This window comes from Grus americana, chromosome 8, assembly GCF_028858705.1.
Source record: "Grus americana isolate bGruAme1 chromosome 8, bGruAme1.mat, whole genome shotgun sequence".
Lineage (NCBI taxonomy): Eukaryota > Metazoa > Chordata > Aves > Gruiformes > Gruidae > Grus > Grus americana.
In genome coordinates, this window is record NC_072859.1 from 21194524 (window position 1) to 21216768 (window position 22245).

Consider the following 22245-nt stretch of genomic DNA (forward strand, 5'->3'; position numbering starts at 1 on the left):
AATGGCTGAACTGATAGCTAAGAGAAGATGGGTGAATATGCGGACATCCTTGCAACACATATATTAGATAGATTACAATCCCATTCTTACAATCTTCCGTGCGTATCTGCAACTGATTACTGATGAAGAATAATCAAGCCTAGTCTCTCATTTTTGGGAGCCTTGTTTTGGGACAGCATTGAAATCCTCACAATTTTTGTAACACTGGGGATATCAGTTCATACCAGATGTGTTCCTACAGCTGTGCCACAATGGTCAGAAATGTCACTCAAATCCTAATAAAGAGCAGGCCTTAACAATCTAGAAAAGAGGAGGATTTTGAAGGCTCTGATCAGAGTCTGTTAATAAAGACACGTATAATAGAAATAATTCCTACTGCTAAGGGCAATCAAGTTATGACTGCTGCTGCAATCTCAAAATCAGGATGGACATTATGAACTACAATAAGAGTTCTCAACACCAGAACAGTGTTTGGCAGCTTGTGACCTCATCAGTCCTGATTCAAAGTAAAACATTTTTACAACTGTATCTTGAGATTAATACAAAAAGTGTATGTGATACAAATAACAAAAATAAGCTTTTATAATTTATTTCTGTGTTTCAAGAACTGTCAGAAAATACTTGACCTGTAAGTGGAAGTATGTTCATGGTGTAGGTTAAGCATGATTTCCATTGCTGCAAAATGTAATAGAAGTGTCAATATCTCCTGACCCTGCTGATTACCTTTTATGATTCTTACAGGTAATGACCAACCAGTTGAGAAACACTTCATTATATCATTGTGATCATTTCGTTCCTCTTATCCACTGTACTGCATAAGTTCCTTGGGTGAGAAAATAAAGTTGCTTCTCTCCCTGGCCTTTGCACCAGATGGAGGATGGGGGCTCTGTGTGTGACCTGACCCTCAGTCCTGTGCCTCTGCAGGCAAACTTTCTTCTTCTGTATTTGAAAAAGTTTCTTGCACATTTTGGTAGCTGACATAGCATGAACTTCTCCAGCCTGCTTAAAAAAAATGTAACTTCAATTTACTTTTTGTGAAAACAAACAGATTAAGGGCTAAGAGACATGCCCCATGCCAATGCTAACATGTAAATCAAATTTGGCTGCAACCTATACAACTGGGAGTGCACAATCCAGTTCAGAATAGTATTTACAGCACAGCTGGAAGCTAATCCTTGCCTAAGTAGCTACCCTGGAGTATCCTGTATTGTACTAGCAACATCATTCTTGGATCAAAAACTCATAGACATGGCTTAGCCCATAAATGACTGCCTTATGAAATGAGAGGTTTTTATCCTCCGATTCTTTGTACGACTGAAGAGCTGGTTTGACACATGAAAAACAAAAGCTCCTATTTACATACTGAGGTTCCTTCGGTGACATGCAAGCAGACACAGTCCTACCCCAGAGCATGAGCCAAGCTCCAGCGTATTAAGCAGGTTTTATGCAGATACTCAGCTCTGTCTGTATGTATGTCCTTGCTGGACTAGGGAATAACTATACATAGCAGTTTCTTAATAGACACTTTAATTCTAAGTTAGGTACAGAACCCCAGAAGCAACCCACAGAAATAGTAATGCTGTATCACAGTAGCTGAAAAAGAAAAAGGAAAAAAAAGCAAAATATTGCACTTTGAAGACAAAGTAACTATGACGACAGAGCATATGATACTTGTTTCTCCATCACTATGAAATACTGCATAGTTTTCAGTTTCAGCAAAAGACCATGGTTTGCCACTTGTTCAAACATGCTGGCATCTCTGTTACACATTGTATCATTACCAAAAGTCTATTTTGCCTGCTTACAAATACTGTAACCAAACCTTTCTATAGATTCTGTTTTGGCTCCCTTACTGCTCCTCATCTAGAAAATGATTGTTTTGGAGGAACTCATGAGTTAAAGACTTTTGGGCATCCTGCCATTATTACACAAGGCACTAAGCAGCGAGGGACGGGAACTTGCTGGAGAATAATTGCTTTCAGAAGGAATGGCTGAATTGCTTTTCTTGGTGAGAAATACGTGGGGGGGAGAAGGAAACACACTTTGTGCTTTTGCATTCGTTTGTACCAACTTTGTACAAGGAAAGCTTTTTCAGCCCTGAGCAATCTGGTCTGAGCTCAGAGCTGAGCCTGTTTTGAGCAGGAGGTTGGACCACCAATCTCCTGAAGTCCCATCCAACCTGAATTGGGTATGTTTCACCACGACGTGAGGACTGAACTGTTACTGATCTAGGCAAATGAATCTGCAGATGTTTCCAAAGCTTCACAGATGGTCTGGGTAGCGCACCTTTCTTTAAGAAGAATGTTCACCACGAACAGGCAGTACTCTGGGGTCACCTAAAGGCCCACAGGAATGGCAAGATGGGCTCTTGAGAGCAAACTTGTAAGGGCAAAAATGGGCCTCTCTCAACGATGACTTTCTCATCACTTCATGTAACATAAAGGGCTAGTGACCGGCTGGGTCTCACCCCGACAACTGGGCTGCATCCACCCCAGATGAACCAAAATCTGCACCTGAACAGTACTGCTCTCCTTCAATGACAATAAAAAATATGAGTATGTTGTGTAAACACACACACAGAGCCACAGTGTATACATCTCAAGCAGTCGTGGAATTACACCCTTGATAAAGTCAGTAAAATCTCTTTCATGCTGCACTTCTGAAAATCAGACCACAACTCTTTTGAAGGCTAAAAATAAGAATTTAAAAGTCTGGTCAGGCATCAGGTTTGGATTTGAAGATTCTGCTGAAATACCAAGAGTGACAAAACACACAGTTACAGTAGGTGGAGCTATAATGTGAGATCATTTCAAACATTAGCTGATAAGAATAAGCAAAACCTTGGATTGATAGTATTTCATTAATGATTGTACTAGGTTTTTGCTGTAATTTCTAAAATATATTATCTACTATAAGAGACAGGATACTGGATTACATAGAGAACTAGCTTAATCTATACTGTGATTTTAGAAATGTATGTAAAAGTAAAAAAAAAAAAAAAAATTAGAGCACGTTTTGCAATACCAGTTCCTACTTATCTCTTAATATGACAAGTGTAACTGGATAGAGCGGAGTGAAAGAAATACAATTAGCTATATATTAAAAAATAAAAAGTAACTATTTTAAAGTATCAAATCTGAAAAATTTTTAAGGTAGTAATAAAATGCAGCACCCTGGATGATCGTGCTTCTTTCATAGCAGAGGGCCATTTCTGCCTTGGAAATTAGAAGGTACTGGACATGAAAAATTATATGAATAGGAATTTTGTTTTTCTGGCACTTGAAACCTATGTAATTTTGAGAGGGGGAGTGTCTTCAAGTCAAATTAACTTTTTAAAAAGTGGATGTAATAACCTGCACAGAAGACTAATGGATTGGAATTAGTTGCAGGTACAATGAATTAGTAGCCAAATAAAGCTAGATTTTGCAATAATTATAATAAATTTTCCCCATCAGCAATACATAAATACCATTTATCAGGTGTCTACTATAGAAAGATATACCTGTATTATTTATATGCATAAGCTTATAAATACAGTCCATTTTCATATGCAGAGCCAGCTTATGTGTGCATTTGCATGTATACATCCACTGACTTTGGTGAAGTCATGCCTCAACCTGAGTGAAAAAAGAAACTCTCTTTCCTATGTTAATGAAACAGGACATCCTGGTTTTTGGATGGAATTTTTGCCTAAACAACCTTTGGTAGCCTAATATATTGGCTTCATCTGCAAGAAGCAAACTCCAGTGGTTTTGGCTGAATTAAAGTCAAACCAACATCACCCATTCCTTAGATGAATGAATATGGATCTACATAGAAGTCAAAATACTTGGGCTTTTCTGACCACAGATTACAGGAGTGCACTGTTTGTTTTATAGCCATCAACCTGCTCAATTGAATCACGTCCGCCTGAGCTTAGCAGCTTAAAATTCATTTCACACAGCCTGCAGTGCTGACATGGATATGATAAGACAGAAGAACAGAAACACCACTCTGAAGTAACCTAGCTGAACTGCACATGTTCTGACCCTTTTTGAACTCCCCGGAGCTTTTGTTACCTGGCAAATGCAGCTCTAAAACTGCTCTTGCATCTCCAGATCTTTGCTCTTAGCCATGCAGCAGCCTATTTCTCTCTGGGACTGGCAGCGAGAGAGGTGCTCTCTGAAGAAGGCTTCTAAATGAGTGTGCACGCTGAACTCTTACTGAACTGAATTAATTATTAAAGATGCAGATGGAGCTGTCCAAATGATAAGAACAGCTCCTGACGTATCATGATCCAAGCTTTCATTAAACCATTTCAGGCATACTAATGGTTTCCCACCGCTCATTACTTACATGCTCTTTTCTCATAGATATAATAACCCTGGTGCCCAAAGGCATGCCAGGCTATGGAAAGAGTGAAGTTGAAAGTTCCTCAGAAGACGTACTAAGGAACTTCATGCTTCCCCCCTATACTTCCCATCCTCATTTTGTGCAAACCTGTGTGCAGATACAAGTGCAAATGCTTATTAACCCAGAGAAAAATTTGTAAATTAAAGTAGCCAGCAATGTTGTCAAAAAAGAGCTTATGTGCATTGACAGTACGGTTAAACTGAGGATCATAGAAGTGATCTGATTAACATGTGAAAAAGCTTACCAACGTGAAATTCTCACATGCTACCAAGTAAGCTACACTACAAATACGGCTCTTCTTCGGTTACGCTGTACGTGACATATTATTTTTCAGCCATTACACTTCTCACACTTCTTCCTCCAGTCTCTCTTGCTTTCTCAGTTGGGACGATTAGAGGGCAAAGCAATTGCTAGAGAAGAATTACTCCCAGGAACTGTGCCGTGATTGCTACCTGCTGTTTCATATTTTTGAAGTTGGGAATACTACTCCCAAAGGCCTTTTGCGTCTCAGCCTAAATGATTTGCTGGAGGATAATAATGTCATGGCCAGTAAATAATAGTGAACTATGTCTGTACATGGTCAATATGATTAAATGTCCTTCACCTCTATTCTCACTCTGACCTGGTTATGAGGAAGTGAAAAAGCCGTCGGCAATGCCCAAAGCTTCCCATGTGAAATGTTATTTTAAAGCAAAGGAGAGAAATAGAGGTGACTTAGCAAAATACTCCCAGTAACAATAAAATAAAAAGCTAGACACAAAAAGCAAAATTATCACCACACAATCAGACTTGAGGTAACTGAAGTATTGTGGCATGAAACTTGGAACAATTTTCTAGTGATGATTACAACTACTGTAAGAAACAACTTTGTGTTGAAAAATATTCTCTATCATGTTGAAAATACTAAATATATCTGTCGATTGTAATTGTAGGTTTAATTAAAAAGAATACCTATCGTCCTGAGACTTGATTTTATTTAAATGTATTTAGAATAAACTCTGTACAATTATTATGGTTTATACTTAAATCTTACAAACACAGTAATTTTTCTAATTCAACTTATACACATATGAGTTTTGGCATCTACATCTATTTCTTTGAAAATATGCCTATGAATTCAAACAACTTCTACACCGCATAACCAGCTTTTCTTAAGTGACTGCTCAATGATTTAAATAGTTTTTGATATAAACAGACAGTAAAACAAACATAAATATATATAAGGTTATTTCAATATTGAAGATATCAGGAAGGAATAAAGTGGCCTACAAAAGATTGGCCAGGTCCATTTTTAATAGAAAGTTCCACAATCAAAGTATCAGTTTATTTTTACATGGAGAAGTAATGTAAACTATAAGCTACAAAAAGTGTTGAAATAGTACATCTATAGATCCATAGAAGTCAGAAATGTCAAAATTACGCCTGATGGATGTGCTTCAGGCTGAAAAAATAATAATGACAAAAATACAATTCCTGAATTTGGACATTCAAGGGAACTGAACTTCTGTTAACATTTCACAACTCTACTACTGTATAAAGGCAGGAGAACAGGTAGCTATTTAGACTTTCAAAAGCATGAAAACAAATTAATTCATCCTTCCAAAACTATCAGCAGTTATGAGAAAAGATCTCTATGTACATAGGCTATACGCCCAGCACCAGCCTTCCGGAGTATTTCCCAAGCATAGCCAGGCTTTAAAGGTACTGAACTAGCAGAAAGAAGCAAGGTGAGCCAAAATGCACGTCCTGCATTCACTTTCCTTCCAAATTCCTACATTGTGCAGTGTTGGTATTATTAGTTTGAAATAACAGGGAGATGGTTTTGCCCTGGGTTGACAGATGACGCTTTTTACCTGAAAGCGCTCAAAGAATGGATAATTGATGTATGAACACAACATTCAATCTTAAATGGACAACGGGACGCGCAGCTGCAGCTGCACAGATGGGTGTGCACGCATACAACGACTTTACTCAACCGATCGCAAGAAAGTGTATACACTTCCTACTGGTTACATAATATTGTATTATTTATACTAAAACAGATGAGCTTGTATGTCTGACATACGTTACATGTAGCATAAATACCCACAGAAGTAGTCATGGAAAAATATGCATATGCAAATACACATACAAATACTGTGTAAGTGTAATGAAATATAAGATTAACTTGATTATCCAATGCGCTAGAACACCCTTTCGAGATAATTATGTTGGATAATTAGCAGTTAAATTCCGGAACGTGCACAATAGTGACTCAATTGAAAGCAATAATAATGGTTCCTTTAAAAAACCCCGTGTTTAGTACTTCATTGATTTTTCACATGACTACACATGTCAATACGACCTTCAGAGTTCAAGCCATTAGGAAAAAATGACTATGCTGAAGTGCCACCACAGCTTTGACAATTAATCATTTGGTCAGCACTCTATAAAGATTTCTAAACATTTATATAACCATTGGTCGCATTACAAATTGTTCATAAGCATTTTCATGAAATGTCTTGTGAATAAAGATGGTATTGATTGATGTTATTCAATTTTTTAACTTTGCTGTAAGGCAACCTAAAAGGAAAGGAAAAAAACAAAGTTCTTACCAGGATAATAAAGGTAACAGGTCCGATGAAACTCCAGATAAAATAGTTATCTACATGGAGCCAGCAACTATCATGGAAAAAAGAGAATGAAAAGTGAACAATTGCATTAACACCTCAGTCCAATAAATGCAAAGTGCAAAAATACTTTTTAAGCTAACATCTTGTCAGTAAACAATGATAAACATTGCACAGGACCACTTAGTCCATGGACAATTTTCCTAACCTGAAACTCTTCTGAGTCCTGTTTAATAACACTAGTGAACTTGAAAATACATCATCAGGATCAGCTAACATATAAGAAGAAACAAAACCAGTCAAAAGTTTTGGACATAGGTGCTATCATGGACTAATGAATCTACCATCAGTAAATATTTTTCACATGTAATCTTCAAAATCTCTGCTTTTAACTTCGTATCATATGCAAAGTGCTTACTCCTGAGGAATACGAGGCAGAAAACATTCAGATGCCATGTTTTGCTGAAAAACAACATGGTATAAATAAAATGCCCGAACTGGGGACTGAACAGTAGAGAAAGAATATGTATGATACCAGACTAAATGACATGTAAACCTATTTGGGCCAACTTCACTTAGTGATTCGTTTTTCATACAGCGCAGTTCCCTGCTGAATTGCTCTTACTTGTCTTTCATCAATAGCAAAATCAAGCAGCTTTCTTGCAGTCAACAGTGTCTTCCCATTCTGTAACTAATTTCATCAAAGGACAAAGTAAACACTATTGGAAGGCAAATTCATGCCTCCAGCAACTCAAATCCTCAGAAATGTTTTCTGTCTACCTTCTGTCACTTTCTATATGTATCTGTATTTTTGTAAATAAAAGGCAGTGGCTAATTTTAATCCTGCTCTACCCGCCTGATAAAATATTATCAAAGTGAAACATATGGGTTGGAATATTGTACTGTCGTAATTCAGGATGAGAGTTAGCTAGAGGGGCAGCCGGAACAAAGCGATCTAATGAAGCATTAGCTTAAAACTGGGCGGTTAGGCCTGTCAGATACTTTAAGCTGAGATTTTTTACTTAATATACATTTGAGGCCAAAAAGTTATTTACTTTTTCAATTTGTTTCAGGTCAATCTTTTGTGTTAAAAGAAAGACCATAATTTAGAATTGGTCTCTCTAGAGTACAAATCCTCTGAACCTAGAGAATTACAAAAGACTTGATTGTAATTTGTGCACAGCATTGCCATTCTCTTACCAATAAAGCTTTCAGATGGTATTTTAGTCTGTCAGGGACCCTCTGACAGCTAATAGGCTTTAAAAAATTATTCACTTGAAAAACACTCAGGTCACTTGCAATTACTTACGCTTTCTCTGTTCCGTAGCTCTTATAGTCAATAGCTGCTGAGACACCAACTACTGTAGCAGGGAAGAGGTAGCCAGCAACATAATAGTACTTCTTCCTAGAATATTCACTTTCAAATACTTCTACTAACATTAGATAAAGCTGCACTCCTTCTAGACACATCCAGGCAAAGGCTGCCAGGAAGAAAAAGTGTAAGAGACCTGCGAATATTGGACATGCAATCTGCAAAGAAAAAGAAAGATGGAAATATGAACCACAAAATCTTTGCATCATGACATCTCTAATTAAATGGTGCGTAATAGAACAGCGTATACTTCTATCAAAGATCCTTCACAAATGCAGGGGCATTTTCCCTACCTGAAAACATACACTGAACATCTTAAAATACTAATGTTCACAGTAGCTGCAGAAAGTAAATTCAGCTAAACAGTATGAATGAAGATAAGAAAGTCGTGCCTTCACCCCCAATCTTCAATTACAGAGTGGACTTTTCAATTTTATAAGCAATCCTTTTATTTTGAAACCGATATGGGTTTAGGGCTTACAGTTTAGATAATCTGAGACATGAACAGTTGGCTCTAGATGCATAATGTAATACTGCTTATTTAAAATTATGAAGCAGCCATCAAGCCATTTTTATCTGCTGTAATTTGGAAGTTTCCACTGTCGTAACAGAAATCAATCTGAGTTCTCTCCCCTTTGGCTGAATTCTGGATTAAACTCTACCAAATTATTAGATTTCAACCCAATGAATCGCTTCTGAATGACAGAACTAATTTCACCAATACTGCCAAAAAACCTGCATGAATGTGCAGTGTAAAAAATAAGTAAATATATAAATATGGCTCTGTACTAATATATGAGTATATATATGTCTCAAATAGCTGTTGAGATATATGAATGTATAGAAAACTTATATATGTTCCTAGTATGTCAACATTTAATTTAATCTCCTCTTTCAAAAGTTTAAGCCACCTGCTTTGTTAATAGCTGATGTTTCTCAAATGAAAATGAAAAACATTGCTGTAAGTGGGAAATTAAGGCCACAGGGATATTTTTGATGGATGTAAATACTATTTATGAACATGTCTGTCTTATTTTCATATTGAGCTTTTATTTCAGCCTTGCTGTGTCAGAATGCTGAAAGCTTGGCAGTGTTGTCATGTTTTAATTCAAATCCGTTTCAAACAGTCATTTCAGAGAACAAGATCAGTACACACAGAGAAAACTTACCTTGTACTCTGTCTTATCGATGCCTATTAGGAAAATGAACTCAGCAATGAATAGGTTGATACAAAGGTTCTTGTGAATAGTGTTACGATCACTTTGCAGGCCACGGAAAAAACAGAATGTGAAGATGCAGATGGCCAGGCAAACAAGAGAGATGACAATTCCCACCCAGGTGATGACAGTGAGGAGCAATTCGTGCACTCCATCTTTGTACTAGAAATAACCAAGAATGGAGAAAATTAATATGACTCTTTATGAGTATAAACAAAAACCTACTTTCACAGGTAGCACCCAGAAAAGTTACTTGTTCATTACATGAGATGGGCAAAATGTACTCAGTAATTTCTCAGTCTCAGGTCAGCTTCTCAGAAGAGCAAGATTAGGGTAAGTACAAGATGAGCAGGTCTGAGAGAAAAATGCAACTGTTTTAGCCAGAGCAGACGGCATTTCTACTTTTCTTATGACTTGCTGCAAACTTGTCAGACAAGAACAAGTAGAGAAACACAACATTTTGAAAGTGCCACTAGGCTCTGACGCAAAGAGGAAAGCCTTCCTTTTCTGCAACCTGCAACTCCACAGCAGAGAAGACAGTGACAATTTACACACCAATTAGGACATAATGCAGAATATGTTATGTGTGTAATTCCATCCCTAATCTCATATTGAGCTAAAGAAGCTTCCTCGCTTCCGTTGCGACAGAATCACTTTGGTCATCTTGGTTATCTTTTCAGCAACCTTTCAAATACAATGGGTTTATGAAAAATCTCATATGCTTGCAAATACTGCTCTGGGCCCCCTGACATCCAGTAAGTGCTTTAACTATACAACAAAATTTCGAAGTATGAAGAAGCATCTAAACAACTGGTACGGAAGCTCCTTGACCTTCCTGCTCTAAGGAGAGCTGGTACTTGTGCTCCCAGGGAACAGCCTGCACAGCTGCCCCTACAGATACTCTCTAGCTGTACTGAGGGCAAGTCTGTAAAACAGTTGTAAGGTTGGTCAGGAACTTTAAAATATCACTTGAAGAAAACTCTTGTCCTTCCTTGTTTTCCTTTCCTGTTACTTTGCTTGTAACTTTTTGGATCTTGCTAAAAATTTAAAGCTAAATCTTTAGAAGTTTCTTCCCTGCCAATGGCTTGAAACATCATTACCTACCACGATTTCCCGATGAGCCATAAGAATTGCAAAGTTGGTTAGGTGACTGCAAGCACACGTTGTATGGGTTTTATTTGTGTCAATCAGTTTGCAGCCTTGAGTTGACCAGTATCCCATCATGGTCCTCTCCGAGTAGTTCCAGAAGGAACAATTTGCATTGAAATAATTGTCAGGCTGGGAGATAAAAGGATAACATAAAATGAGGATTTTACACACTAAGATGGCAATAACAATTGTTTAATATGCATAAAGGGTAATTTAGATTAAACTTTGCATGTTTCGGACAATAAAGTTTTTCATCAGCAAAATTGTGGACTATGTTATACAAGGAAGACATCAGTTTAAAAGGGACTTTATAGTCCGAAACACTCTAAAGTGTAGTCTCAATTACTGTAGACCCAATTTTAAACAATTACAATTTCCATCTTACGATTTTATGCACTGATGGTACATTATAGCCATTTTTGCTTTCTGCAAAATTAGGACTGCAAATTTATTCTGAAGATATTTTTCCTGTAATTGAGAATTCGAAAATATGATGTTTTTTCCTTTGATTCTCACCTTTGGTCAGGCCAAAGTCATGTGAACAGACATCAGGAAAAAGTTCATTCCTCAATGCCTATCTATTTTGATGAAAAACAATCAAAACACATTTATAAAAAGAGGCAAAGTGAGAGGAAAATCCAATCATATTTTCTCTATCATGACAGTGATAATGTCTCCCCATGTGAGACATGAAAACAGAAAGGACCAAACTAACAAGCAAACACATACATCAAATAAATTACCATGAGGAAAATACACACAAATTTAAAATATAACAAACCAAGATATAATACTTTATTCTTCACTGAATAAATGTATTTAAACTATTTGTATAGGCTTCCAGAACTTGATCCAAAATTAATGTAAAAAATGAAAGCGTCATTAAAATATCAGACCATCAGGAATCTTAACAGTTATTTTCTACCCTGCTACTAAGGTAAGAGTTAATTTTCAGTTAGAAACAAATTAGTCATTTACATTTTCATGTTGATTACTGAATTAGCTTTCATTAAGAATACACTTAAGTTCTAATAATCACTGAACCAGGCTCATTTAATTTTATGTTCATAGACTTAACTAAGCTTGTGTCTCTGACCTAGTCCAACATTTAAAATTCAAATGGAAAAAAGGTTATTTTTCTGCATTGCTTTTCTCTCTTGCTGATTTTATGACCTTCCCATTAATTCATTAGCATAACTCACATCAATGTGTTCCAGCGTAAAATGCACAGGATCAGTCAGGTACACCCGGCTAGACTCCTTGTTGATAGAGGCTGCAATGACGTGGGAGTTGACTGCGATCGTGCTATTCCGCCCGGCAAAGTCGCTGCCCAGCTTTATGGTTGCATTTTCAGTACTGAGAAAACGCCCCAAACTTTTGTAAATGATGAAAACCAGTTTTGCTAATCCTACAAAAGAAAAAAAATCCCATCATCGTGCCACAGAGGTCTACAGAAAGACAGCAATCTGTACTCTAACAAACTGACAAGAAAGCATCAGTACACAGAGAGGCATTTTCAGGCTGTGAATTTGAAGACAAACACCCAGGTAGCCACGATCTTCGAGAAAAAAGCCACAGAGCAGTTTTGTTGTCTTTTGTTTTGATATTTTAACTAGGGGAGGTAATGTAGGTTTTATAAAAGTTAATGAAGTTTCCGTGCTCCGTGCCCAAGACTCACCATTCCTGCTGTTCTGTTTCACAGTGCTTGCAGAGAGCTGGATCGAGTTGCCTCCTTTACTGCCCTGAGGAAATTTCAAGTCCTGCACCTGGCCCTCAGTAATAAGCACTGCAACATCCAAAACTAAACAGACCAGAGAAAGAAAAAAAAAAAGTGGTAAAAAAGGAGACAGTATTTCCCCTCACTCTTTATTTAGTTTTCTCACACTGCTGTCCTCATTTGCCACCATAAGACAGATCTGTACTGCATGTTTCAAGCACACAGAGCTAGTTTCTTTAACTAAACCTAGTGCACGCTACTAAAATGACAGCACTTTAATAGTCATGACATGGCATCAAATCTTGTTTTAATTTGTGCCCCCAAAACATCCACTTAAAAATATCATACACACGTTGCAGAGAAATACTAATTCTGAAGCTCCTAATGTCTATGCAGTATCCTCTGCTCACAAATTTAGAAATTTAAGTATTGATTTAGATATAAAGTTTTTAAAAGTCAGCAAATGAGTATCTAAGAATACTTACACCGTGTCTTTAGCTAAATCAGAATTAGTATCCAAAAAAAAATTCTGGTTTTTTTCCTAAATCTAATTCTGTATAAAGGTTTATAGGAAACCATTTTATTGGTTCTGCTATAAAATACTTAAATTGAAAACTCAGATGTCGCTCAGCTTTACTTCAGTTTTCATTTTGTAACACGTTGTATATTGGGAAGTTTTCGTGCGATTACCACTGAAGGCTCGATTCCCTTGGATATGTAAAATCATAGAGGTCAGAGTGGTCAATTTATTGACAGATATCTGCATTATATTAAAGTGGTCTAACTATAGGTCTAGAGACCGACAAAAGGTATGAAATGAGGGAACGATGTCTCCTTCTCTAAGCCACACATACATATGTGCGCTGGGAATTCAGTCTTGCATGGCATCAGTAATGTGTTACTAACTACGACTTGAAGACAGCTTATCACAAGAAGGGATGTTCAGTCTTCTGAGCTCCACGGAACTGCTCGTGCACAGCCTGAGAGAGATTTTCTGTCATTCTGCCCACATCCCTGCAGAAACCACTGGTGCAGTTACTTCAATAACGGACTCTAACACCTTTCCCCATCCTTTCCCAGTACAAAAACTAGGCCGAATCATCTTCTACAGTTACAAATATGCAGACATTGAAATGTGAAAAGTCTCATTTCTGCAGTCTATTCCAAATCTCCATCTCGGTACCCCTCAAATTAGCAGACTTTCAGCTTCCTTGTACCTCACGGAGACTACATTAATCTCTGTAATAAGATGAAGGAATTTTAATTTTATGCATAGCAATGATTTTTGCTTTAACACATCCCGCGTACCAATATTTGCACATCTCTAATACCAAACCCCTTCATTTCTCTGTCACCACTTAAATTCCAAATTATGCTCCAACTGTCTTCAGTTATTTTGCAGTCTCTGGAGCATAGCTATTCTGCATTATGGGAGATGTAGTTCACTGAACACATTTTCACCTGAAGGCAGTCATGTTTAATATAAACATTTGGTCTATGTTCTGAGTGCCTAAAATATTTAACTGGCAGAGTACGTTGCAAAAAAGTAATTTAAATTCATTAGGAACAGTTTAAACATAACAGGAAAGCATTTCTGCAGCTCTACAGAAAGCAGTTACTTCAAAAAATCCATACTCTGCCATTTAAGCACTCTTCATATCCATACGTTCTGCTAATGATTTTTCAGTGGTAAATCAACTTTGCAACATCAACTGCTTTCCATTTTACACTGTATTAATGACACTAAAGAAGAATGCTAATTCTGAAGAACTGAACAACAAAAGCGTGTCTCCCCCACTGAGGAGCATTTACCTTTCCACCAAATGTTGCGCAGCTCAGCTTTCAGAGAGTATGCTGCTATGTGGAATATTTTTTCCTGATTTTGCGTAAAGCACTGCACAGCACTTTAAAGTGAAAAGAAATGTACTTACCGATATTTTCTGTGGGCATTGAGACTCTAGTTGGTTCCAAGAGATTATCTGCCAAGACAAAAGCCCCTTCTTCTAACGTATCAAGTAGCATGGTGGCTGCATGGGCTTGTTCTGAAGAATTCATGTCCTTCCAGGACTCCAGAGCTTCAGGCCTGAGCAGGTTGTCCACTGTATCCACAATTGCCTGCATTCATTAGAAAACCATCATTAGGTCTGATTGCCCTAGGCAGCTGGGGAAAATTTCCAACGTTATCTGGTGACAATTATAATACTTAACTGTCAGAATGATTTACTGTGATTTAATGGCACTCGAAAACTATTTTCAACAGAAAAATATTTTCCATCCTCTCGCTGGATTAGCATTAATAGAAGTGCAGTTAGCCACTAGCATTGTGTGATCTCTAAGTGGTAAACATGCAGATTTGACTCGTCTCATGTCAGATATAAAGACGGTCTTATTTATGTGCTGAAAAATGTAAAAATAAATGCCAGGAGCTTTGCCTGAAGCTTTCATCTTAAAGTTAACGTCAAAATGTATAACTTCTATTTAAAAATACTAATGCCAAAATTGGCATTCTGCAGTTTAGGCTAAAATGACAATACTACTCTTCTGGAAACCTAGCCCATCTCATGAAGCCATTGCACTATGAACTACTTGTCTATGACAAACTGCCTTCTTTATTACAGGAGGCACGAAATGAAGCTGACTCAGTGGATATAAATTAGCCTGGGCCACTCTCACTCCCCCTCCTGTTCCTGTACCTGTTCACAGATAGTTAAAAAGATTACTAACTCCCATTCCTGCACAAAGGTCAGTTAAAAAGGGAAATCAATAGAGCAAACAAGATGTCCACTGACTGTCCCTGTTATCAGTGAAGACAAAACTGTAAAACTGAATAAAGCTGCCATTTTAAAAAGTCTTTCTCGTAACAACTCTATCATCATGTTTTAAGGTTCATTAAGCTGCATATAAAGTAACAGTAAATAAGGAAGATGAAGAATTCAGCGACATGATTACATTATTTTTACGAAATAATCCAATCAATCAGAGTAATCAGTTAATCAATTGAAGGCAGGCTCTTACATTAATGCATAATGTAGCTGTGCATTGAGTACGCCATGCATTGCTGAAACACCCTGTTTACTCTGTCCCATTTACCTAGTCATAATGTGTCATTAAGCATATATATAATTTGTCTGATCAATTTAAAAGCATTGGGAATGGAAACAGAACACGTTGTACAAACAGAAAGATGTCAGTCTGGAATACTATATTGTGCAAATAAACGAATAGGAAAAGTTGGTCAAGGCTATTGTCAGAGCAAGATTAATTAGCCTAATCCATTTTAATATCCTCTTTCTGTCTGCATTGTGAGCCACCACGACCTTCCTGGCAGGTGGAAGATACTTCGAAGTAGCATTAAAGCCTTTTTTCTTTCTCTAATGGGAGACAGAATAGTCAAAATGCTCGCACTGATACTGCTGCAGCCATTAACTAGAGTGGAACAGAAATTGGTCTGCAGAGGCCAGATTCATTAGTCACCAAGAAATACAGATTGGAGCCTCTAATCTGAGGTACAAATGAATCCTCTGTCACAAAGTGGGAACTTGCTTCATTTGCATAGTGTAAGTCAGCTTTTGATTTGTAATTTCAAGAGGTTTATTAGTCTTATCTAAGCAGAGAAGCCCATTTGAGACCTACAGAAAATGACACCGGTCGGAAATTAAGGTTGTGCTATGGATTCTTGTGTATCGCCATACAGCGCTGCCGGTATGCATTCATTAATATGAAACGCTTTTTATTTATTACGGGATAATCTAACTGTAGAAAATGATCACCTGCCCAGTAATACTTCTGAGGCGTTCTCTCCTCTCAGAGAGGTGCGTGGGTGATGGGAAGACCACGCGGCCCCTGTGATGCAGCTCTTGGGGCAACCCCGCTACTGCTCTTCTGACGTTCAGGTTTACTATTGAAAATGTAGTATGAAAACTCAGTCTACTCAAACCATATCTGCTGGATTTCCCTTTACTATTCAAAAAATATTTTCCAATAAAAAAAAATTACAATAATTATTTTATAAGAAGTGAATTTCTCTCCAGATCTTTGTCCCTTTTGTCAAATTTCTGCGTAACTGGACATCTCCCATCTACTTCCTGGGCTGCAGGATAAAAGACAGAAGGGCCCTGTACAGAGAAATGTCTCTTCAGTAAGAGTCTGAACTATCTGATTATGTTGCAAAGTATTTCAAAGTTCTTTTCAAAAATCATTCTTCCATTTTATCTCAGAGGGTAGAAGTAAAAATCAGTATTTTAAAAGAAACTTTGAAAAAATGTGCAATAAAATCTTTCAGAGCCAGATAGGATCCGTACTAGGGCTTTTTTCTCTTCTTCACAGGCGTGAGGTGGCATTACTGGCATTGTGTTGCAGAGCAGGAGCTGGCCACTATGGACAGCCGTTCTACAGAAGATGAAAGAAACTGAAAATCGGGTAGCAATGTGTTACACGCCTTCCATACAGCCTGGTTAATGGGACACAATTTTCCTAGTAAAATTAGAGAAATGTTTGTCTTTACATTTTATCCTGAAGTCACTGAATCTGGCCTTTGTAACAACTCTTAAAACTGTAAGAAAGTGATTTTACTAGGTATAAGAATACACAAAGAACATAGCAGGCTATATAATGTACATTTTTCATGCAAGCAAATAAACTCTAAACAGTCTTTGATATAAAATACGACCAAGCTGAAAGTAATTTCTGTTAAGTTGCCAGCTTTTTCCTCTACCCAAAGTTGTATTATCAGAGAGATGCTACTTCCAATTCAGATAATAACCATTTCTGCTCTTTTAGTTTTGAACAAGTTGAGGTAAAAGAGGTATAAACTTTGATCTTTAATTTTTTTTTCTGAGTGTTATACCTGTGCAAAGCCAACATTTGTACAGTTGATATGGGGCACAATACACATTTATCAAAGACTGAAATACATAGGATCATGCAGCAAGATGATAAAGCGTGGCAGGTTGCTGAAGCAGGGAGAAAGCAGGGTGACAGCACAGGAGAGATACCTTAAGGTAAGCCCTGCATGTCTTCTCTCGTTTTTGGAGCTTTTTAGTAAGAAAAAAGAAAATCAGAAGTTAGACACATTCTGGAAAGCTTCAGAAATACCAAAAAATTAGTCTGGTGTTTCAAATCCTGAATTTGAACTATAGCCTGGACATTAATCTAGTTTCTGTCCAGTGATGACTATAAAAAAACCATCACACAGGAAATGTTTTTCCCCAATCTTTATACAGGTGCCCAGATATCTTTGCCCAAATGGTGGGATTTGTGTGAAAAGATCAAAGGAGAAAACCCCTGTGCGGGCACTTGATCTGTCTCTGGGAAAATTCCTTCAAGGGCAGCTAGAGATTGTAAATAAAACTATTGCCAAAATAACAGAGGAGTGCATGAAGCTCTCTCTCTGAAGGAGGCTGAAAAAAATGTTTTGTTTGCAGCTTGTTGACTAAGCTGATGCAAAGAAGAGGCTGAGAAATACAGCATTTCCTCTGAGAAAAAGAGGAATGGTAATAACACTTGTGATTTGTATTTAAACCACAAAGACACATGTTTTCTCTGAAATGTTTCTCTGAACACCATTCCAGAGAAAACACTTATTCATATTATAGATACGTGTACTAAGGTTATTTTTATAAAGATCAATTATAAGTGATGTTGGCATCTTTAAAAGGCTAAGAAAGCGCTATTATTCTGCGGGAAGTCAGATTAAAATAAAACCCTGCACCTATGCAGAATCCCACTGATTTTATTACATGTTCAGGGTTAAAAGGATCACTGGATAAACATGCTGATTTGTTACAGAATTTCTGAGAGCTAATGCCCATTTCCCTCACACTAGTTATAACACATTCCAGATTTTAATAAGGGACACAGCTATGTATTTTAGGACCAGTCAGCTATTGTGAATTATATCTTATTCCCTAAAGAAGGTAATTGCAACTTTCCGCTGTGTATTTACTGCTGTTTTCTCTTACATGTTTATTCCAGAACTACAAGCACGCAGGAACCAAGTACAGATTAATATTTCTGAAAGGAAAAAAATAAAAAAACCAAGGGCAGTGGTTATCCCAGCAGGAGGAGGTGATGGGAGGTGCGTACCTTGTTATAACTCCTTCCAGCAGAGTCTTTTTCACTGGGCCGCAGTTCCTGCAGCTGAGCATCCAAAATGTCCACGAGCTGCTCCATCAGCCTCACTGATGAACTAACATCGCCAGCGAAGACTGGTCCTTTGGTGTGTTTAGCCAGTTCATTGGCCAGACTAGCAGCATTTTCTCCACTTCTGATCTGAAATGAGAATTTATATTATCTCAGCAGGGTCCCTTGTTCTGCTTGCGGCTCCAAATTCCAGTTCCCTGTGTACCTTTGTTGTGGTGAAATAACCATTTGCACGTACATTGAAACCTGCAACTAATTGAGACCAATGACGTTCTCTTTATCTCAGAAGATTAAAGGTTCTTAGATCTGTGACACACAAAAGCAGTTCTTAACAGCCATCAAAACCAGAAATCAGACTGGGAATTTTGGGCTAGATCTTCTATTCATCCTCACTTTTATTTTACTGCCATTATCAGACAGTAAGAGTTCTATTTGTTCATATTAGTGCTTGAGGCATTTGGAAGTCAAGTAGCCTGGTACTGACAACAAATTATCCAGTTTTCATAAACTTAGTAAATCTCAGTAGGGAGGGAAAACACAGAAAGTGGCTCTGCACTCTAATCATACTGTTATTAATGCACTCAGACAAAAATCTCTTTATTACAGTATAATTTTTCCTGATCCAAAAAACCTTGCTGTATACCACAGTTTTTGCTGCGTGATTTATAATATTTGATTTGTTAAGCAAATATAGCTTTTGTTTATTGAACACCAGCAAAGTTACTTTGCTTTAAATAGTGATGAAAACATGTCATCACAGATACAATACAAGAATTTAGAGGGAGAGCATACCAAATACACACATAAACCTAACTGTTGGCCAACGCTCTGCACACAAAGTACACATAACTCCTACTTTAAATGAACACAGAGTAATAAAGACGGCTTCAACAAACTGAATTATTAACGCTCAGAGTTACAATCCTTAATCACCAGTGTACAGCAAATTAAAAGGTTTCAACCAACCTTCTGAGCCAGCTGATTTACCCAGTGTGAGGTGCAGTTGCTCAGATCAGGGCCTTTGGGGTTCCACGTTCCCGTTAAGACCACGCAGAGATACGAGGCAGTTCCTACAACAGATGTAGAAAACTATAGTGAAATGGAAACCATTTTTCTGCACGCATTCAGGAAATCGGCTACACTGTGCTCCTAAGCACTGTTAAATTCTGAATGCCGCTAATGGCAGTGGTTGACAATAATTGACAAAAACGTAAGGAAATAATGTAGATTACAAACAGCAATAAAAAAGTCAGTGAAAAGTACCAGACGTTTTCTGCAAACAAACAAAAAGCCCTTGATTTTTCCTGGAGCTCATCCAGAGGGGAGCTCATAATGAGAAAGGCAGCTGTAAGCATATTTCACAACAGTCCTCAAGCAAAGCCCTAAAACTTGACCTGGATTCTCAAAAGCGCATGTGCGAGGTAATTCTGCGGCTACGCTCAAATGCCATTCGCAGATTAAAACTTGACCATTGCCTGTAGATACTGCATTCTCCAAGTAACAAAAAATTCATGTGACAGACAGCTTGAGACTAAAAAGAAATTCACCGTGAGAGAGCGGCACATTGCTTTTGAAATGTCTGCTTGAAATACAGATATATTTAAAGGCAATACCTCGTGTTCCTTTGGGGCAAGGGCGTTCAACCATCATTCCTCTTTGTGTCTGAGGCCAGCTAATCCCCCTGGCTTCAGTCGGTTCACAGAATCTCTCTGGCAAGGGGAAAAAACTTGTCACAGGAGGAATTTTGGTGGTGGAAACGGGTGGCGGTGGCTTGGGTCCTCTGCTTCCTTCCTTTGTTCCTCCAGCTAACGTCGTGCTTATGGGACCTTTCTGCGATGTAGTGCTAGTGGTTGATGCTGTGGTTTTGTATAGCTCTGCTGAAGAAGTTACTGTCACTGCTGTGGTAGGCACTGCACAGAGAAATTAGAGTAATAATAAAGTAAATGACTTCAGAATTATTAAAAAAAAAGTTCTTTCAATGTTATTTATGTGGTTTTAAAGGACTCTCTGGTGTCTCCTTTCCTTTATCTTAATATTACTCTTATTGCTATTCTGGGTGCTTAAGATATAACTTTGACTGATTTTTGTTTTTCACTCCCAGCTCCTACCAGTATGATGTTTCAGCACATTCTCCAAATAATCTCTTCCGTAATAAAAATTGATAGCTACATTTCTAAAGGCTGAAAGGCAGTACTAGTGAGTTATCAGTACATAACAAACACGCTCAAAGCAATTAAAGATTACTTAATCACTTTTGCAGAAGGAGTAACTCAACAGACAGAATCATTTGAATCAGCGTGCCATAAACAATGCAGTCCAGCTGTAACAACAAAGGCAAGTGGGCTGTAACTAACGAGACCGTTTTAAAAAGACGGACCCCAAAACTTCAAGTCACCCACTACACACCTTGCAGGAAAATAATTACGATAACATCTTCCTACCCGGCAGTCATTCTGCTTGAGAGCGCTGCAGCACGCCCGATTAGCTCCAAACAGAAGCAGCGCCTAGCATGGACGCGGTGTTCTCGTGTTTGAACATTTCGGGCCTTAACATCCTTTTTTGATGAAGCAGGTATGAAGACACAACTTGCTCAAGCCAGTGGCGAGTACCTAGTTTAATCTTTCGTGAAACACTAGGACGGGCTTAGGCCAAGTCACTTCTGCCTGGGACTCGCAGATCGTGCTCACTCCGCTGACCCCCGCCGGGAACGCCTGGCCGGAGCTGCTGGGGCACGGCACGAGCTGTGCCACAGTTTTGAGGCTTTGGAGAGGTAATACTAGTTAATGCCAGCGGAGATAGGTAACAGTCCGGAATTCCTGTTCATCCACTTCAAATGTATATCGAGCAACGGGCCAAAACAATGCAAGTGAGCAAAGCAACTGAAACAGTTATGATTAATTATTTCCAAATCTCCACTAGTGTTCACGGTGCTTTATAGGCACATAAAAGCACAGATCCTCGTGCTGAGAATAAATAAGCTCATATCAAGTATTTTTGAAATCCTAACTGATACAGAAATAAATGAAGCTAATTTTAGGATTAAATTCAGTGAATAAAGTGGCTTTTTTCTTTCTTTTTTCATCTTCTGCTAGGCCCTTGAACTCTGACTTTCTGGACAATGCATCTTCTCTAAATTAAACCATAAACAAAAGAGCTGCCTCACTTTCTCTTAGCAGATGTTTTTAAGGTTAGTGTTTTGAATAAGATTAACTTTCAGTAGTTTGGCAGATAACAATTATTTCAAAATCCTTTTTTCAATTATATTTCAGTTATAATAGATTAGAAGTCTCAAATATTAATTTAGCTTTTTATTTTCAGATGAATTTAGAGTGGGTTTTTTGAACATCAGGATCTGGTTTTAAAGACTAAAAGCAAAGATGTGCTTTTCATCCCTCTTTTGCTCACAAATGAGAAACTTCTTCAGATGCTGTCTTCTCTTCAGTCTCATTCTTGGCTGCCTGAATACAGTCTGTGTGATTGTGCTGAACTCATGGCGCAGCCAGCTACTATGAAACCTATTGAAATCCTCGGATCTGTTCTGCAAGTGCTTGCCTGACATCTTGTGAAACTGCTGTAATTTTCTTTTGATTACAATGCATGCAGCCTTCTAGTGCTTTCCCAATTAACATTTGTCAAAAGCATTTGCAA

At 37.8% G+C, this 22245-nt stretch overlaps 1 protein-coding gene across 19 annotated transcripts in view; it reads right to left on the bottom strand.

Moving 5' to 3' along the window:
• ADGRL2 (adhesion G protein-coupled receptor L2) overlaps positions 1 to 22245 on the bottom strand; it is a 163549-nt gene that overhangs the window by 18178 nt on the left and 123126 nt on the right. For 12 of the 19 annotated variants that reach the window (XM_054833280.1, XM_054833284.1, XM_054833278.1 and 9 more), the window contains exons 6-16: positions 20211 to 20507; positions 19564 to 19667; positions 18541 to 18726; positions 17451 to 17489; positions 14388 to 14571; positions 12418 to 12540; positions 11942 to 12147; positions 10695 to 10868; positions 9543 to 9752; positions 8311 to 8531; positions 6987 to 7053 (exon numbers count right to left, since the gene is read on the bottom strand). In XM_054833280.1, coding sequence (XP_054689255.1) covers positions 6987 to 7053; positions 8311 to 8531; positions 9543 to 9752; positions 10695 to 10868; positions 11942 to 12147; positions 12418 to 12540; positions 14388 to 14571; positions 17451 to 17489; positions 18541 to 18726; positions 19564 to 19667; positions 20211 to 20507 — 1811 coding nt within the window. The remainder of the gene's footprint in view (positions 1 to 6986; positions 7054 to 8310; positions 8532 to 9542; positions 9753 to 10694; positions 10869 to 11941; positions 12148 to 12417; positions 12541 to 14387; positions 14572 to 17450; positions 17490 to 18540; positions 18727 to 19563; positions 19668 to 20210; positions 20508 to 22245) is intronic. The other 7 variants (XM_054833289.1, XM_054833279.1, XM_054833282.1 and 4 more) reach the window with 1 other exon arrangement.